Source organism: Oryctolagus cuniculus, chromosome 2 (assembly GCF_051225735.1).
Source record: "Oryctolagus cuniculus isolate XC-2025 breed Fujian yellow rabbit chromosome 2, ASM5122573v1, whole genome shotgun sequence".
Taxonomy (NCBI): Eukaryota; Metazoa; Chordata; class Mammalia; order Lagomorpha; family Leporidae; genus Oryctolagus; species Oryctolagus cuniculus.
The window spans coordinates 384,767-403,149 of NC_142868.1; the positions used below are offsets into that span (position 1 = coordinate 384,767).

At 69.9% G+C, this 18,383-nt stretch overlaps 2 protein-coding genes across 2 annotated transcripts; one reads left to right on the forward strand and one right to left on the reverse strand.

Moving 5' to 3' along the window:
* Positions 1-1,153: 1,153 nt before the first annotated feature.
* IDUA (alpha-L-iduronidase) lies at positions 1,154-13,538 on the forward strand. The gene is made up of 14 exons (XM_070067935.2): positions 1,154-1,416; positions 1,562-1,702; positions 10,160-10,245; positions 10,359-10,466; positions 10,559-10,654; positions 10,735-10,937; positions 11,024-11,203; positions 11,274-11,490; positions 11,962-12,174; positions 12,279-12,400; positions 12,497-12,622; positions 12,697-12,773; positions 13,042-13,142; positions 13,308-13,538. Exons 1-14 carry the CDS (start codon positions 1,268-1,270, stop codon positions 13,430-13,432), a joined length of 1,944 nt encoding a protein of 647 aa, XP_069924036.2. The 5' UTR covers positions 1,154-1,267; the 3' UTR covers positions 13,433-13,538.
* Positions 1,839-5,366, reverse strand: SLC26A1 (solute carrier family 26 member 1). The gene is made up of 3 exons (XM_051840346.3): positions 5,240-5,366; positions 3,815-4,423; positions 1,839-3,467 (listed from the first exon to the last, which is right to left on the reverse strand). Exons 2-3 carry the CDS (start codon positions 4,394-4,396, stop codon positions 1,989-1,991), a joined length of 2,061 nt encoding a protein of 686 aa, XP_051696306.3. The 5' UTR covers positions 4,397-4,423; positions 5,240-5,366; the 3' UTR covers positions 1,839-1,988.
* Positions 13,539-18,383: the final 4,845 nt, after the last annotated feature.

An 18,383-nucleotide genomic window follows, 5' to 3' on the forward strand; every position in this document is an offset into this window, starting at 1 on the left:
CCCCGTGCCGTGCGGGCGTGGTGCTCACCTGGGGGACCCCGTGCCGTGCGGGCGTGGTGCTCACCTGGGGGACCCCGTGCCGTGCGGGCGTGGTGCTCACCTGGGGGACCCCGTGCCGTGCGGGCGTGGTCTCACCTGGGGGACCCCGTGCCGTGCGGGCGTGGTGCTCACCTGGGGGACCCCGTGCCGTGTGGGCGTGGTGCTCACCTGGGGGACCCCGTGCTGTGTGGGTGGTGCTCACCTGGGGGACCCCGTGCTGTGTGGGTGGTGCTCACCTGGGGGACCCCGTGCTGTGCGGGCGTGGTGCTCACCTGGGGGCCCGGGGTCTCCCGTGTTGTGCAAGTGCATCTGTCTAACCTGTGCTAGTTTCGGGCCCTTCTCTGCTCACAGTGGAGGCTCCCACTGTCCCCAGCTTCTCGCCCTGAGGTCTCTGCTGGGTGCAGGTGAGGACGACTCCCCCAGTGGAGCAGGTGCAGCCCAGCAGGGACTCCGGCCCTCACTGCCTCCGACGCCGCTGCAGCTGGCCAGCCTCTGCGCCTCCCGGCCGGCCCACCTCCCACTGCGGTAAACTGCCGCCTAGCTGCGGCCCCCACCTCAGGACGGCGACCCCGCGATGGAGGGGCTTTCGGGGGCTGGCGACCCCGGGGCTGAGGGTCCTGGGGGGGCTTCCCACCCGCTGGGAATCGTCTCCGCAATGCGGTAACCCACTGAGAGCACGTGCACATCCTGACACCCAGGCCCCCCCCCCGGACCGGCCTCTTGGCCACACCGGTGCCCCCCGCAAGTCCAGCCCCCCAGCAGGAACCTCTGGTCACTCGGATCCAGGACCCCGGCCCGCTCCAAACCCTCGAGGTCATCCTCCCGGGCCGCCCAACAGCCCAGGGTGCAGAGCGTCGGGTCCAGCGGGGGCCGCAGGGCGCCGGTAGGGCCTTGCAGGAAGGGGCGGGGCCGCCGCGCGTCCAGGCCTCCGGCCCCACGCGTCTCCCTCGCGTCGTGTCCCGCCCACGGCCGCAGGCCCTGCCCAGGCCGCCGGCCCCGCCCCTCCCGGAAGCGCCCGAGCCCCGCCCAGGCCGCCGGCCCCGCCCTCCCGGAAGCGCCCGAGCCCCGCCCAGGCCGCCGGCCCCGCCCCTCCCGGAAGCGCCCGAGCCCCGCCCAGGCCGCCGGCCCCGCCCCTCCCGGAAGCGTCCGAGCCCTGCCTGTGGCGGCGGTCACGTTGGGGCGCCCGGGAGACTCCGCCAGCGGCGAGCCCCGCAGCGCCCGCCCGGCTATGCGCCCCCCGGCCGCTCTGCTCGCGCTCCTGGCCGCGCTCCTGGCCGCGGCCCCGGCCGCCCTGGCCGAGGCCCCGCACCTGGTGCGCGTGGACGCGGCCCGCGTGCTGGGGCCCCTGCGGCCTTTCTGGAGGAGCACGGGCTTCTGGTGAGCGCCACGCGGGGAAGCGGAGGGGGGGCCGGACCCCACCCCCGCCCTAGAGACGAGGCCTCGGCGTCCTGGCCTCGGGGTCGCTTTATTGTCCCCGAGCCGCAGGCAGGGCCCGGCCTCACACAGCCCCGGTCTGCCCCAGCCCCCCACTGCCGCACAGCCAGGCCGCCCGCTACGACCTCAGCTGGGACCAGCAGCTCAACCTGGCCTACGTGGGCGCCGTCCCGCATGGTGGCATCCAGCAGGTGCGGACCCACTGGCTGCTGGAGCTCGTCACAGCCAGGTGGGTGTGTGCCGGCGGGGAGGGGTCTCTGGGCGCCGCTGGCTGTGCCGGGGCTGCCTCTGCCCGAGGACACCTTGGAGGCCCAGCTGGGCTGGTGGCTGCTGGCCCTGGCCTTGCGAGCTCCAGCAGGGGTGAGGCACAGGTGTGGAAGCACTCAGGTGACCCGGAGACTGCCCTGGGCCGCTTGGTGGGGGCCGCTGCCGGCCCGGGACAGCTGCCCTCGTGTGTGTGCGCGCTCGTGACCGGAGCCCCTTCCCCTGCGGGGCTCACAGGGAGGGGCCGCCCGCTAGACGCTGCAGTTGGCCTCCTGGGGGCAGTGGCGGGCGAGGGCGGCCTGCACGGCGCCGTGCACGCTGTGGAACAGCTGCTCGTCCTCGGCCGCCTCCCCGAGGAAGCCGCCCCTCCTCAGGGTCTCCCTCACCGGGGGGCTGCAGCAGGCCAGCAGCAGGGCCACGCCCAGGGCCCCGTAGTCCCCGCGCAGCTGCTGCAGCGTGGCCAGGCCCGCCGCGTCCAGGAACAGCAGCGGGGCGCAGTCGATGACCACGGTGTGGAAGCCGGCCGGCCGGGGCACCAGCCCCACGCCCGCGTCCGCCCCCGCGTCCGCCCCCGCCCCCCGCTGCTTTCTCCTGGCGGCCCAGCGCCCGGCGTCCAGCCCCGTGAGGCTGTACAGGGAGCGCAGGAAGAAGTCCTTGTTGGCGTAGTACAGCGGCCCCCCGAAGCGAAACACCTGCACCCCGGGCTCGGGGACCAGGCCCTCAAACTCCGTGGCGTCCTCGTAGAAGCCGGAGTCGCCGATGCGGGCCAGCAGCGTGGCCCGTGGCTGCCGCGTGCGGCCTGCCAGGCTGAGCAGGGACAGCAGCGCTCCGGCCAGCAGCCCGGCCTCGGTGGTGACCAGCACGCAGGTGGCCGCGGTGGCCACCCAGACCAGCGCGTCGGCCGGGCTCAGCCGCCAGAGCCGCGGGAGGTCCCGCGCCTTGCCCAGGGCGCCCCGCAAGCTGACCACGATGATGCAGGCCAGCACGCTGCGCTGCAGGTCCCGGAACAGCGGGGCCAGCGCCAGCAGCACCAGCAGCACCACGGCAGCGCTGACCACGCTGGACAGCTGCGTCCGGCAGCCGGTGGCCGTCTTCACCAGGGTTTTGGCCAGGGCGGCGCTGGTGGCGAAGCTGTGGAAGAAGGCGGGCAGCAGGTTGCAGCAGCCCACGGCCAGCAGCTCCTGGTTGGCGCGGACGGAGTAGCCGTGGCTGCGGGCGAACATCTCGGCCAGCGAGAGGGAGAAGGCAGAGCTCACCAGGGCCAGGGGCACCGCGTCCAGGGCCACGCGCTGCATCAGCCAGGCGTCCGGCACGCGCGGGGCCATGAACCCGGTGGGGATGTCGCCAGCCACCCGGGAGCCGAAGCGCTCATGGAGCCGGCCGAAGTGGGACACCAGCGTGGCCGCCACGATCACCAGCAGCTCCGTGGGCAGCGGCACCTTCAGCCGGTGCCGGCAGCGTTCCGAGAGCGCCTTTGCGGCCAGCAGCACCGCCAGGCACACGGCGCTGGTGACCACGTCGCACACGTTGGCCTGCCCGGTGCTGCGCAGTAGGCTCAGCCAGGTCCTGAGCACCATGCCCGGGCCCTGGTGCCGAGGGACCTGCACGCCCAGCAGGTGCCTGAGCTGCGAGGTCAGGATGGTCACGGAGGCCCCCATGGCAAAGCCGTCCAGCAGTGGCTGCGAGAGGTAGGTGGACACGAAGCCCAGCCGGAGGACGCCCATCAGAACCTGCGGACAGAGAGCAGGCGGGCTGTCGCAGCTCGGACACACGCGTGGCCCTTGCATGTCCACACGGCTGGCCGCGGGTGCCGCCTCACCCCTCCCAGGCTCAAGCCGTTTTACTTCAGCCCCTTGCCCTGTGCTGCCCCCAGCCCTGCCGTGCAGGTGTGGAGTCGGCGGCAGGTGCGGCTGGGCCTGGGCAGGGGTGCAGGTGGGCTGTGTCCAAGCCAGGGCTTGCCCAGGCCCAGCCGCCCCCAGGGCCACCTCTGCCCACGCCGCCTCCTGCACCTGCCCCGAGGGTGGGGAGTGCTGAAGAGGCGTCCCCCACGGCTGCCCCTGCCCAGCCAGCTCCTCACCTGGTACACCCCGGCCACCAGCGTGAGGGCGGTGGCGACGCGGATGGCGTGGCAGTCCCGCCCACAGTCCTGCCCCAGCACGGACGCCGAGCTGTTAAGGACACTGCTGTTGACCCCAGGCCCCAGGCCGTCCTGGGAGGGGTCGAAGCCGGCCAGCTGGAGCTCCCGGTCCACCACCTGCCCCACCATGAGGCACAGCAGGCTGAAGATGCCCACAGAGACGTGGCGTGAGGTGCCGAGCAGGAAGTAGATGAGGTTCGCGTAGAAGGAGGTGTAGAGACTGTAGATGGGCTGCAGCCCGGCCAGCAGCGCGTAGGCGATGGCCTGCGGGACCAGGATGACGCCGATGACCAGCCCCGACATGACATCGCCGGCCAGGTCCTCCCGCGGGCGGTAGTGGCGCAGCCAGCGCGTGGCAGGGACCAGGTCCTGTAGCAGCGCCCGGGCACGCGGCACGCTGCACGCACAGCTCCGCCCCAGCTTGCCCTTCAGCGTCTCCAGCAGGCCCCGGGGCGCAGGGGGCTGTCGGCGCACCAGCCCCGAGCCTGCACCCTGCTTCCCGGGCTCAGGGCACGCCTCCATCACGCAGCGCCAGGCCCACACGCCAACCTGCAAGAAAGCAGGCACAGGTTGGGGGCCCAGAGCCCACTCCCAGCCCCCACCCCCAGCCCAGAGTCCAGGTTCAGACGGGAAAGGCCAGGCGGGGATGGACGCTGCCTGCCACCTGGGACAGAGGTCGGAGGTCACCTGCTCCCAGGGCCCAGAGCCGCTGCCCTGTGTGGGCAGAGACAGCCCCAAGCTCCAAAGTTCTGTTGTTGCGACAGTGACAGGCGTGTGTCTCCCGTGCGGGCCAGGGCTGCTCAGGGGCAGCTGCCTGGAGCCCCCCGAGGCTCTTGAAGCGTCTCTTCTCGGGGGAGGGGTGGGAACCCTGGCCGTGTCCCCCCACCCAAACCACTGCCCGCTTTCCCTCTGTGGGCGCCCCAGGCCAGGGCTGGGAGGGCCTCCTCGCCCCAGCTGCGGGTGCAGTAGCCCCAGCCTGTGTCCGCGGAGTTCTGAGGGTGCACTGAGGGCACTGCCTCCCAGACCGGAGGTGTGCGCTTGGCTGCTGCTCTGTGCCAGCCTCGCTGAGCCGGCGGCGGCCGTGGGGCTGACCGGGCCGTCACCTGCTTCTGCAACCCCCGCCCGGTGCTTGTGGGGGGGGACACGGGAGTGGTGTCCCTTCACACGAGGACCCCACCTCACTGGTCCTGGGGACCCCACGAGCGCCACCTGCTCTGTGCCTGAGGTCCCCAGAGAAAACCTAGGAATCGCGGTGTGGCCAGCCAGGCTCAGCTCCTGTTGCCCCGGTTGCCCAGCAAACCGTCCTGTCCCTGGCTGGCCGGCGCCAAGGCCGTCCTGTGCCCGGGGCCAGGCGCGGCTTCTTACCTGGGGAGCCCCTTGCGAGCTCGGCAGGCCACAGGGTACCGGGCGGGGGCTGGGTGTGCCGCCCGGCTGGCTTCTGTGGTGGGCAGGAGAGCAGGAGCGGCCACAGGTCTGGTGGTGACCCTGGGGGAGAGGGCCTGCAGTTAAATTATTTACAAGACAGCTGAGTCATGAGTTTGCCTGGACGAGTGAGCGCTACCTGCATGGCTAATCCAGCGAGCTGTACAGTAATCAGACACACAGAGGGAGGTACAGCCGTGCGGACGCGGTCAGCTCCCCCGCCCCGTCCCGGGAGCAGGGGCCTCGCCAGGGTGGACGCGGTCAGCTCCCCCCACCGGGAGCAGTGGCCTCGCCAGGGTGGACACGGTCAGCTCCCCCCGCCCCATCCCGGGAGCAGTGGCCTCACCAGAGTGGACGCGGTCAGCTCCCCCCGCCCCATCCCGGGAGCAGTGGCCTCACCAGAGTGGACGCGGTCAGCTCCCCCCGCCCCATCCCGGGAGCAGTGGCCTCGCCAGAGTGGACGTGGTCAGCTCCCCCCACCGGGAGCAGTGGCCTTGCCGGGGTGGATGTGGTCAGCTCCCCCCACCGGGAGCAGTGGCCTTGCCAGGGTGGATGTGGTCAGCTCCCCCCACCAGGAGCAGTGGCCTTGCCAGAGTGGACGCGGTCAGCTCCCCCTGAGCCATCCCGGGAGCAGGGGCCTCGCCAGAGTGGACGTGGTCAGCTCCCCCTGCCCCATCCCGGGAGCAGGGGCCTCGCCAGAGTGGACGCAGTCAGCTCCCCCCACCGGGAGCAGGGGCCTCGCCAGAGTGGACGTGGTCAGCTCCCCCTGCCCCATCCTGGGAGCAGGGGCCTCGCCAGGGTGGATGCGGTCAGCTCACCCCGCCCCATCCCGGGAGCAGTGGCCTTGCCAGAGTGGACGCGGTCAGCTCCCCCCCAGGAACAATGTGGAATAGTGGCCTTGCCGGGGTGCAGGGGGTGGGCCTGGGTGCAGGGGGTGCGCAGGGGTGCAGGGAGTGGGCCTCGGAGCTGAGCTGCAGACCCCAGACCTGAAGGTTGCTGTGCTCGGGGGAAGCGGGAGGCCCCCACCCCCACCCCCAGGAGGGGACTGAGGAGGGCACTGGTCTCCCATTCAGCCACCAGCTCCCCTCCTGGTCCTGCAAGGAGACAGGTCGGTCCAGGCCGCGGCAGGTGGCCACTGGATGGCCACGACCCCAGCCTGTCTGGTCCTTGTGCGGCCGGCCAGCGCGAGGCTGTCAGGAGGATGCGTGTCTCTGGAGCGGGGCACCTGCACTGGGCGTGACTGGGGTGGGGAGCTGCCTCTCATTAAGACAGGCACCTGGGGACGGGATCCTGGGCCAGCGCTGATGCCCCAGCAGCCGGCTGGCAGGGCTGGCAGGAGGGGGCGTGGGCCACCCTGGGGCCCAGGTGCGAGGGCAGGGGGCAGCAGACTTTAGAGGGAGGCCGTGTGCACCCAGCCCACTTGTGCTCTCCCCTCCTGGCTGCTGGCGGTCCCTGGAGTCCCCTGCACCTGGGACGGCCAGGCTTGTGCTGGGGGCCATGATGACGGCAGCTCCTGAGGGGAAGTAGGGTCCACGCTTGGGGCCTCCTGTGGGCAGTCTGCTGCCCCGTCCTGTTCTCCCCAGCGGGGCTCCTGGCAGAGATCTGGGGGCACAGGAGTGCAGGGGGGGAGGAAGTGGGCGCCCTGCATCCTCCCCCTCTCCAAATCCCTCCCCTCTGGGAAGGTCCAGCACAGGACCCACTGGTCCCTGGGGTGTGGTGGGGGTGGCGGCCAGGGTTTTCCTGGGAGGATGCTGGGGTGCAGAGCCCGGGTAGGGGGCGCCAGCCTCAGGAAGAGGCACTTCCTGCCCACCCGCGCTTCAGTTTCTCCGCGCGTGCGCGCCGAGGCCGGTGTGGCCGGCGCGTAGGGCCCCCGGGCTGGGGCTCCTGGCTGCTGCTGGGGTCCCGGTGCCGCGGCCCCTCGCCGGCCGCCTCCGGCCCGATTGAGTCGTTCAACCCGCAGCTTGAACGGCAGTCCGTTTATTTGGGAAGGAAGCGCCGCACCCCTGCCGCCAGCGGCGGAAAGCGGTGCCCTGGGGCGGGGGCGGGGGCTCCTGGTGCGGGTCTGCATCCCGCGGCGCGCCCGGCCCCGCCCGCGGCGCCCAACCCCCAGCCTGTCCCGCGCACGCGCGCCCCCGGCCGCCCCGCGCACTCACCAGCGGGCCAGCGGTGGTGCGGTCCGCGCCGCGCACGCGCTCCGCCCCGCCCCGGCGGGGGTCCGCGCGCTCCGACCCCGGCGTCTCCGCGGGCTGGGCTGCGATGCGCGCCGCGGGCTCCGCCGCTCCCCGGGTGCGGTCTTGTTCCCCTCCCAGCCGGGGCCCCGCGCCTCTCTAGCCGACTCTAGTGCAGGGTGCGGGCGGGGGGTCCTCCCGGGGTCTTCAGAGGGCGCCTGCGCCCCGTGGGCAGCGCGTTTAATTTTTATCCTATTAGTTTTTTTTTTCTTTGCTCCTGGTTGTGGCCTTTGGACAAGAGCGGAGGTGGCAAGGGTGGGGCAGGTGGGAGACCGCCGGCCGGCCCAGGGGCAGCACTGGTCACTACACTGGCCGCATCACACCCACGGCTGCCGTGCACCCTGTGGGAGCCCGGGGTAGGGGCGTGCACAGCCCCAGACCCCTGTACCAGCTCCCGTCCACCCGGACAGAGCTGAGTCCAGTCCCCCTGCAAGCTGCCCTTCCCTGAGCCTGACCAGCTGCTCTCGCGGAAATACCCACTCCTCTGTCTCCAGCACAGCCCAGGTCAGCAGCAAATGCCATGGCCTCCACGGCCCCGTGCACTGCCTCTCCCAGGGAGCCGCGGCAGTGGTGAGCAGAGAGCTGGCCTTCTGCTATGGGATGCCAGCGCTGCACAGAGCAGCTTGCCCCGCTGTGCCACAGCACCCCAAACATACCACTTATATATACAGGGTTTATATATGTAATTATATATGATTTATTTCATTTTGTCTTTTAAAGAATTATTTTATTTGAAAGACAAAGTTACAGAGAGAGGTCTTCCATCTGCTGGTTCACACCACAAATGACTGCAACGGCGAGAGCTGAGCTGATCCGAAGCCAGGAGCCAGGAGCTTCTTCCAGGTCTCCCACGCAGGTGCAGAGACCCGGGGACCTGGGCCACCTTCTACTGCTTTCTCAGGCCATAGCACAGAGCTGGATCAGAAGTGGAGCAGCTGGGACTTGAACCAGTGCCCACATGGGATGTTGGTGCCACAGGCTGGGGCTTTAACTCACTGCACCACAGTGCTGACCCCTATATGACTTATTCAGAGGCAGAATGAGGGGCCAGCGCTGTGGTGCAGTGGGTTAAACCACTCCCTGCAGTGCCAACATCCAATATGGGTGCTGGTCCAAGTCCCGGCTGCTCCAGCTCCCTGTTAAAATGGTGGCCTGGGAAAGCAGCAGAGAATGACCCAAGTACTGGGGTCCCTGCACCCACTGGCAGAGCCAGGTGGAGCCCCAGGCTCCTGGCTTCAGCCTTGGGGCCATGTGAGGAGTGAACCAACAGATGGAGGAGGGTCTCTCTGTCTCTCGCCCTCTCTGTAGCTCTGCCTCTCAAATGAGTCAGTCTTAAAGCAAAAAAGGAAAGAAAGGCAGATGGACAGAAACAGAGCTCCATCTCCTGGTTCCCTCCCCAAATGCTCCGAAGAGCCAGGGCTGGGCCAGGCTGGAGTGAGGGGCCCGGCGCTCCATCCGAGTCGCCACGTGGCGGCAGGGCCCGGGCACCTTTGTCATCTGCTGCCTTCCCCAGTGCATCAGCAGGAAGCTGGGTGGGAGGCAGAGCAGCGGGACTCGAATCCGCGCTCCATGGGAGGCAGCGTCTCCGGAGGTGCCAGCCCCGGGTCTCTGCAGGGGGCTCGGAGAGGCTGCTTGTGCAGGGCCGTCAGCCCGTCCTCACACCATCACAAGACCCACGAGGCGCGCCACCAGCTGCCCTGCCCCGGGCCCTCGCCCGTGCTGTCCTGGCCGAGCCGTCACCTCCTCAGAGAGGCCCTCCGTTCCGGCCCCCTCCCCTTCATCTGATGGCTAGCCGCCAGAGGACGCCCGTTCCCTCCCGGACGGGCCCCCCTCTGCTGCGGGTCAGCTGCCCGGCATCCTGGTGCACTTGCTACCGAAAGCCTGGTGCTTGTCAGCAGTGAGGTGGAAGGGAAGAGGAAGCCGACCCACAGCAGTGCGAGGGGGCAGCGAGACTTTCTGTCCTGCTCAGTGAGCGTGGCGGGCCTGGCCGCCGAGGAGGTGACTGATGGCGTGTGGGGAGCCACGGGCAGGTGCCAGGGCCGGCACCTCGGGGCAGCCTTGCTGCATGGCGTGGCTCAGCGGGATGCTCTGTGCAGACAGGTTGGCCGGGAGCAGAGCCCGGGGTTTTGTTGAGCAGGCCGAAGCCCCCACAGCCTGGAGCCCCTGCCTGCTGCACCCCTACCCTCTGCCCCGGTGATCTCCAGCCTCTGGTCACGTGGAGCAGGGAGCCAATTCCTTTGCACCCTTGGCTGGCTTCCCGAGGCCGGTCTCCAGAGCCCAGGAGCGAGCACCATTTATCTGGGCACACACTCCAGCAGGTCACAAGCTCGGCACGGGGAAAGCAAGATGGGTCAGCACACGCCCGCCCACCCCCCCCCCGGGCCCCACCCCAAGTCTTCCATCTCTTCCAGGTGTGGGGGAGGTGCCACGAGCCGACATGCTGGTTCACACGGGTGGTGAGCAGCTGGGGGGCTTCCGTGGGGGCCGTGTCTTCCCAGCAAAAAGGCCCACCATGGGGTCTGGACCTGGGTCCTGCCTGCCTGCCCTGTGGGCTCCTCCTGCCTGCCGAATGTGGCCACAGGTCCAGCCAGGGGCTGACGCCTCAGAGCTTATGCACCTGACTCTCCTTGCACAGGGGGTCGTTGGAGCAGGGCCTGAGCTACAACTTCACGAAGCTGGACAGGTACCTGGACCTGCTCAGAGAGAACGAGCTCCTCCCAGGTGAGCAGCTGGCCCCGTCCTCCCTGCCCACTGCCGCCTCCAGGCCTCAGCCGGCTGTTGGCCCAGGACGTGCAGGCGGGCAGCGGGGCAGCCACCCTGCTCCTGTGTTGCAGGCTTTGAGCTGATGGGCAGCCCCTCGGGGCGTTTCACCGACTTCGAGGACAAGCAGCAGGTGATCGGCTGGAGAGCCCTGGTCTCCCTGCTGGCCAGGAGATACATCGGTAGGCCGCTGGCGGGTCTGCCCTGGACTCCTGGGTGGGGTGGGGGCTCGGTCCTGTGCAGCCCTCACCCCCGGCGCGGCTGTCCCGCCCAGGCCGCTACGGGCTGGAGCACGTGTCTCGGTGGAACTTCGAGACGTGGAACGAGCCGGACCATCAAGACTTTGACAACGTGTCCATGACCACGCAAGGTGCGCGCCGGGGCCCGCGGGCCGCGAGGGGCGGGCGGAGGCGGGCGGCGGTGCCTCAGCGAGCGCTCGCCCCTCCCCAGGCTTCCTGAACTACTACGACGCCTGCTCCGAGGGGCTGCGCGCCGCCAGCCCCGCGCTGCGGCTGGGCGGCCCCGGCGACTCGTTCCTGCCGCCGCCGCGCTCCGCGCGGAGCTGGGCCCTCCTGGAACACTGCGCCCGCGGCACCAACTTCTTCACGGGCGAGCGGGGCGTGCGGCTGGACTACATCTCCCTGCACAAGAAGGTGCGGCGCCCCCGCCCCGCCCCGCCGCGCCCCGCCCCGCCCGCGGCCTGCGCGGCCCGGCGCGCTGAGGCGGGCGCTGCGCGCAGGGCGCGGGCAGCTCCATCTTCATCCTGGAGCGGGAGGCGGCGGTCGTGAGGCAGATCCGGCAGCTCTTCCCCGAGTTCGCCGACACGCCGGTGTACAACGACGAGGCGGACCCGCTGGTGGGCTGGGCCCTGCCGCGCCCCTGGAGGGCCGACGTCACCTACGCGGCCATGGTGGTGAAGGTGCGCACGCCGCGCCCGGCCCCCCGCGCCGCCCCGGGCCGCCGCCGGTTCTCATTCCCGACGCCCGCAGGTCATCGCGCAGCACCAGAACCTGCTGGTGGCCAACGCCAGCTCCTCGGTCCGCTACGCCCTGCTGAGCAACGACAACGCCTTCCTCAGCTACCACCCGCACCCCTTCTCGCAGCGCACGCTGACCGCGCGCTTCCAGGTCAACAACACCCGCCCGCCGCACGTGCAGCTGCTGCGCAAGCCCGTGCTCACCGCCATGGGGCTGCTGGCCCTGCTGGGTGAGCCGGCCCGGCTGCGCCGGCGGGTGAAGGGGGGTGGCGCCTGCGTGTCCTGGGTCCGGATACTGGCCTTGCCGGGTGGGCCCGGGGCTTAGCAGATGCTGGCCCTGCTGGGTGAGCCGGCCCTGCTGCGCCGGCGGGTGAAGGGGGGTGGCGCCTGCGTGTCCTGGGTCCGGATACTGGCCTTGCCGGGTGGGCCCGGGGCTCAGCAGAGGCTGGTCCTGCTGGGTGAGCTGGGGGCTCCTGCGGCCTGGCCCAGGGAGGGGCCGGGGCCTCAACCAGGCAGCGGTGTCTTCCAGGCCTAGGAGAAGGTGACACAGAGGCCCCAGGCTGGGCAGCGTGGACACGCCCTCCACCTGCACCCGGTCCAGGGCTTGTCCCTGGACCCTATGATCCGGATCCCCTCACTTTGGGGCGGGGGGCGGCTACCCCACGTGGCGACAGCCGCCTCCATGCCCCTGGCCCCTGCAGACAGACAGCAGCTCTGGGCCGAGGTGTCACGGGCCGGCACCGTGCTGGACAGCAACCACACGGTGGGCGTCTTGGCCAGCGCCCACCGCCCCAAGGGCCCTGCCGACGCCTGGCGCGCCACGGTGCTGGTCTACTCCAGTGACGACACCCACGCCCACGCCAACCGCAGCATCCCCTTGACACTGCGCCTGCGCGGGGTGCCCCCTGGCCCGGGTGAGCTAGGGGTCCCAGGGAGGTCTCTGTCCCCGCGGAGCCCCTGGCGGGGCGGGCCCCGGGGCGCCTGCGGTGCAGCGAGGACCCAGCGCTCGGCTCCGCAGGCCTGGTCTACGTCACGCGCTACCTGGACAACCAGTTCTGCAGCCCCCACGGCGAGTGGCAGCGCTTGGGCCGCCCGGTCTTCCCCACAGCCGAGCAGTTCCGGCGTATGCGCGCCGTCGAGGTGCGCGCGCGCGGGGGGGGGGGCGGCAGGGAGGCCGGGGCGGGGGTGGGGGTCGCCTGGCGGGCTGAGGCCCTGAGGACCCTCGGTCGCCCGCAGGACCCAGTGGTCACAGCGCCGCGCGCCCTCCCCGTCGGCGGACACCTGACGCTCCGCCAGGAGCTCGCGCTGCCCGCGCTGCTGCTGGTGCACGTGTGCGCGCGCCCCGAGGCCCCACCCGGCCAGGCAAGTGCTACCCCGCGTGCGCGCGCCCCCGAAGCCCGGGCACAGCCCCTTACCCACCGCCGGCCCTTCCCCAGGTCACCCGGCTCCGCGCTCTGCCCCTGACCCGCGGTCAGCTGGCTCTGGTCTGGTCGGACGAACGTGTGGGCTCCAAGTGCGTGAGTGCGGCCGCGCCCCCCTGCGGCACCCCCACGCCTCTCCCGCTCTTGGGCCACCGGCTCCTGGGGGCACCCCTTGGCGGCCTCTGGATTCCCTTCCTGCGTCCCCGGGGCGCTGTGTGCAGCACCCCCGCCCCCGCCCCGCGCACCCTCTGTGCGGCCTGTCACTGCCCCCGGGGGTGCCCGGGCACCCTGAGGGGCTGCGGGGAAAGGGGCAGGCCTTCGGGGCCCCCGGCCCAGCCTTGGCCTGTCTGACCGCTGCAGGTGCCTGTGGACTTACGAGGTCCAGTTCTCCCCGGGCGGTGAGGTGTACACAGTGATCGGCAGGAAGCCATCAACCTTTAACCTCTTCGTGTTCAGCCCAGGTAGGCCCACCACCCACCGCCCCGGTTTGGCCACCTGGGTCCCACTCAGCACAGCCCTGGGCAGGGGGCGGTCCAGGGTGAAGCCTGGTGAAGCCGGGAATCTGGGGTGAGCTCCGGGGGCCTCTGGGCGCCCAGGAGGGGCTCAGGACACACGCGTGTCCCCAGACACAGCTGTTGTCTCCGGCCTGTACCGAGTTCGAGCAGTGGACTACTGGGCCCGGACAGGCCCCTTCTCCGATCCCGTGCTGTACCTAGAGGCCCCACCTCCTGACGGCCCGGGCGCCTGGTGACCCCGAGCCTGTGCCGCCCGCTGAGGCAGGAAGCCGGGGGCCAGGCTGCACTGCACACTGCACACTGCACCCCGTCCCCAACCCTGCCTTAAAGTGCTTTTTCACAGGTCGGTCTTGGGGTCAGCCTTTGTGGACGGGCCCTGGGCGGACATGGAGGGAGGTGGCATGGGTCCAGTTGAACCTGCCAGAAGGGCCGAGGGGCAGTCATGCCCTGTGGGATCCAAGCCTGGCACTGCCCGCCCAGGGGCTCCGCCTCCCCACCCCCTTCAGAGTGGCACTCTGCACTGTGCCATGCCACCGTGGGGGTGGGACGGGGCCTCCCCACCTGGCCCAGACCATGGCAGCAGACAGAAGGCCGGCGTGTCCACGTGGCCTGCTCCCTCGGCCCAGTCATCCAGGCTCTGTACCTGGGCTGAGGGGCAGCCAGGACGAGCCCAGGTGGTGACTCCACACAGGGGGGCAGGGGGGCTGCAGGACGGAGTGGAACCGGACCCCCCACCCCACCCCGTCCAGACAGGAAGGTTGGGGAGGGGCCAGCAGCTGGTGCAGACCTGCCCGGCACGCTCCCCCTCCAGCCGGCCCTTGGTCTGGGGAGAGCCTGGGTCCCAGGCCACCGAGCGCACCTGCTGTGCCACCACACCTCCACCTGGCCCCCGGCCGGCTCATGTTCTCCGGTGTCTGGCTGGTGCTGTGGGTCTCTGGGTGCGGGAGGCGGCGGCGAGGCTGGGTCCGGTGTGGGCGGCCTCCGGCCAAGCCCGTGCTGCCCGTCACTGGATGAGCACACCCCCTCGTGACCTGAAGCCGTGAAGACCTGAGCCGCACACGTGGACTCTGGCACTGTGGGTTTGGGGGAACACGGTCAGGATCGTGCACCCCAAGCTGAATGTCCCCCTTTCCCACCAGCTGGCTCTGGCCTGAGGACCCCCGGTGGTCTGGGCCACTTCAGCTTCTAAGGAGGGGGTGGACCAGGAGCTGTGCTCGTTCCGAGCCGAGGTTGGAGTGGGCCAGTGACCCCTGAGGACCGGCTTCTCATCACCGGGCAGACCTGGGCTGCCGGGCAGCATCAGCAGCCCTGGGCTCTTGGCCCCGTGGCTCCTGGGGTGGTGGGGCCCCACCTTTGAGGGTGAATGGAAAGAATTTCCTCTTTAAAAAGATTTATTTATTTGCGAAGTAGAGAGAGAGAGAGAAGAACTTGCACCTGCTGCTTTGCTCCCCAAGTGGCCACAGTGGCTGGGCCGGGTCAGAGCCAGGAGCTCCTTGTGGTCTCCCACGTGGGTGCAGGGCCCACGCACTTGGGCCATCTTCCGCTGCCTTCCCAGGCCATAGCAGGGAGCTGGATCGGAAGAGGAGCAGCCAGGGCTCAAACTGTTGTCCATATGGGACGCCAGTGAACCAGGCAGTGGCTTAACCCGGCCACAGGGCCAGTCCCGAGAGGTGTTCCATCTCCTGGTTCACTCCCCAAGCGGTCGTAACAGCCAGGTCTAGGCCAGGCTGAGCAGGAGCCCGGAGCTGCATCTGGGTCTCCTGCAGGGCCCCACGTTCAGGCCAGGCCGCCTTCAGCTGCGTCGCCGGGCCCCGTCTCAGGCCAGGACTTGAAGCCGCGCTCTGATGGGGGACTACGGTGATGCAAGGCACTGGGGCTGCAGGGGCAGAACCCAGCTGTGTCTCTCGGCCGTGCCACCCGCTGGAGGCCCCTCCCTCTCCCAGGGTCAGCCCTGGGCTGTGACAGCAGCCGTCCCCTTGCGGGTGGGCCGGGGCTCCAGAGTGAGCTCAGGCTGCTGGGGGCAGTCCCTGGCACAGATGGGTGGCGGCCTTGCTGTACCGCGCCTGCCTGCCACAGAGCTGTCTTGCGGCTTCCCCGTGGGCTGAGCCTCCAGGAGGGGTGTGTGGCCAGACAACCTGCAGTCCCCGCGGTGCGCGGTTTTCTCCCGCCGCCCAAGAGCCCTCATCTCCTGCGCCCCCAGTCTACACAGCGCTCGGCCGTGCTGACAGCAGGCAGCTGCTGTCCTAGAGGCGAGGGGCAGGGGTCACGGGGCTGCGCAGGAAGGATGCTCGGGCCAGGCTCCCCTCTACCGTGCCTGCCGCTGCCGCATGGGGCTGAGAACCCTCCCAGGTTCCCCACGGTCCCCCCCCCCCACTGAGGGCGGTGTTGCTGTGGGCTTGGGGTGCTGGGCAGCAGGCCCAGGGGCTCCCGTCCGCAGGACCGGACCCCAGTGTGGGGGGTCGACCCAGTGGCCGAGAGCCAGCTGGGCACGGAGCAGCTGCAGCCCCCCAGCCCCTCCTGCCAGCGGTCCCGGGTCACAGGGTCGGGCCGAGCGGCTGTTCAGAGCCTCTTCCCAGCATGCAGGGGCCCTGCGTCCCTCTCCAGGACAGGGTCTCCCGGAGACGGGCTCAGGTCTTGCACGGGAGCTCCTGGGAGGTGGAGTGCAAAGGTAGGGCTCCTTGGGTGCAGAACCATTTAGGGGCGGCCAGCGCTGGGGTGCAGCAGGTTAGCCTACTGCTTCTGATGCCGCATCCCACGTGGGCACCCGCTTCTGACCCAGCTCCCTGCTACTGCTCCTGGGAGGGGTCGGTGTTGGCCTTAGTGCTGGAGCCCCTGCTCCCTGCGGGGGAGCGGGCTTCGGTCGGCCCCGTCCAGCCTGCTGCGGATGGAAGACCTCTTTGTCACTCTGTGCTTCAAATAAATGACCGAATCTGTGAAGAGATGTGCAAAAGCTCATGCATTTCCTGTGGCTGCTCACCAGGAGCGCACACAGGGACGGCTGCAGGTCGGGGCCAGACCTGGGGTCCCGGGCAGTGGGCAGGGGCTGAGGGGAGGGGAGCTGGCTGGGATTTTCCAGGTGCTGCCCAGGTGCAGTCACACAGGCCGTCCACGTGGGGGCAGGGGCTGCCGCTCGCCCTCACACCTGCTACCCATGGTCCCAGGAACCCAGGGCCTCAGCTGCCCGTCTGCGCTGGCCTGTGCTGTGCCCCTGCCCTCCACTGCCTGTCCCTCCCTTTGTCACCTTTTCCTGCGGGGGCAGGGGCAAGGGCTGCAGCCCAGGCACTCCTGCAGCTGCCCTGGGGCCTCCACCTGGAGCCAGCTGGTCCCAGAACCCCTCTGGAGGGCCTGTGTCCTGCGGCTCACGTTCCAGATGGCCGGCGTGCCTCGGCCGTGCCCACAGAGGCTCCTTCCGGGCAGTGGATGGGGTCCAGCCCTGGCATGACCGTCCGACAGTGGGCACCACGTGGGTGCACAGCTGCCCGGGCTCCCTTTCTGGGCCTTTGGCCTCGACGTCCACACTCAGCATGAGACCGGCCCTCACATGCACACCCCAGCACCCCAACCCCAGGGCCCTAACCCCTGCTGGCTCAAACTGGGGGCCAGCCAGAAGCACTCCCAGATGCCCACGTCCCCTCCCCGCCAAGCCAAGGCTGACCCCCCCAGCAGCCCCAGGGTTCCTGGCCCCCATGTCCTTCTCCCCACTCCCAGCCCCAGCCCCGGCTCCCCGAGGGCCCGGGATTCCTACAGGTGAGCTCCCGTGCCCGGGCAGGCCAGGCAGTGGGTGCCACAGGGCCCAGCACTCGCCCAGCCCAGCCCCAGCCACTGTCCTGGCTGAGAGCAGATGGGGTGGGCACAATGACAAGCCGGGCGGCCAGGCTTTCACATCCAGAAGGACTGCGGAGACGGGACCATGATCCAGCCCTACCAGTGTCCTCGCTAGGCCCTAGTGTCCACCCTCAGCCCCCAGTGTCCACCCTCGGCACTCAGTGTCACCCTCAGCCCCTGTCCACCCTCAGCTGCCAGGTCCATACTCAGCCCCCAGTGTCACCCTCAGTCCCCAGTGTCCACCCTCAGCCCCCAGTGTCCACCCTCAGCCCCCAGTGTCCACACTCAGATCCCAGTGTCCACACTCAGTCCCCAGTGTCATCCTCACACCCCAGTGTCCACACTCAGTCCCCAGTGTCACCCTCAGCCCCCAGTGTCCACCCTCAGCCCCAAGTGTCCACCCTCAGCCTCAGTGTCCATGCTCAGCCCCCAGTGTCCACCTTTAGCCCCAAGTGTCCTCTCTCACCCCCAGTGTCCACCCTCAGCTCAGTGTCCACGTTCAGCTCCCAGTGTCCACGCTGGCCGTGGATGGGCTGGGGTTCGGGCGTGTGGGTCCTTCGCTGTGGCTGGACTCCAGGGCTCAGAGCAGTGACGCCGGCCGTGGGGCTGCACGGGGCCGCCCACCCACACTCTGCGGCTCAGGAGGGGCCCCCGCTGCTACCACAGCCAGCTGGCTGCTCTCGGGCTGGCGCTCAAGTCCACGGTCAGTGGCGCCCCGGCTCCTGCTGGTGCGGACTCGCAGGGACCCCATCCCCACAGTCCAGGTCCCGCCCTCGCGACCTCACCTCCCCCTGGCGACTCCCAAGGTCCCCAGTGGCCCTCACACGGGGCGGGGTTAGGGCTTCAACACAAGAAACTGGGGACTCCAAGGTTTGGTTGGGCTCCAGGCCTTTGGGTCAAGGGTTGGAAATGGCCATGCCCCCGAGCAGGCCCACTCCCCTACCGTGCCAGTGACCAAGCACCCCATGAAGACAGCGCTGGGCCAGCCTCTGGCCTCCCGGGCAGGCACAAGGATGAGGGGAGGTCCGGGGGGCAGGGGCTTCTGCACCGAGGCACCTGCAGGGGTGCAGGGACACCTGTGCCCACACGGCGGGCCTGGGTTCCAGCCTCCCGCTGGTGGCACCTGGGAGCAGCAGGTGAGGCTGTCGCCTGCGTTGAGTTCCCAGCCCGCCGGCTGGGCATTTGAGGAGCGAGCAGAGGGGAGAGCTCTCGCTGTGCCTTGCAAATAAAAAGCGACAAGAATTCGCTTCCTCTACGTGGTCTCCTCCCCCTGGGTCTCCAACACGGCGACTATTTTTGTTCTGTTTTTAGATTGATTCATTTATTTCAAAGGCAGATGGGGAGATCGTCCACCTGCTGGTT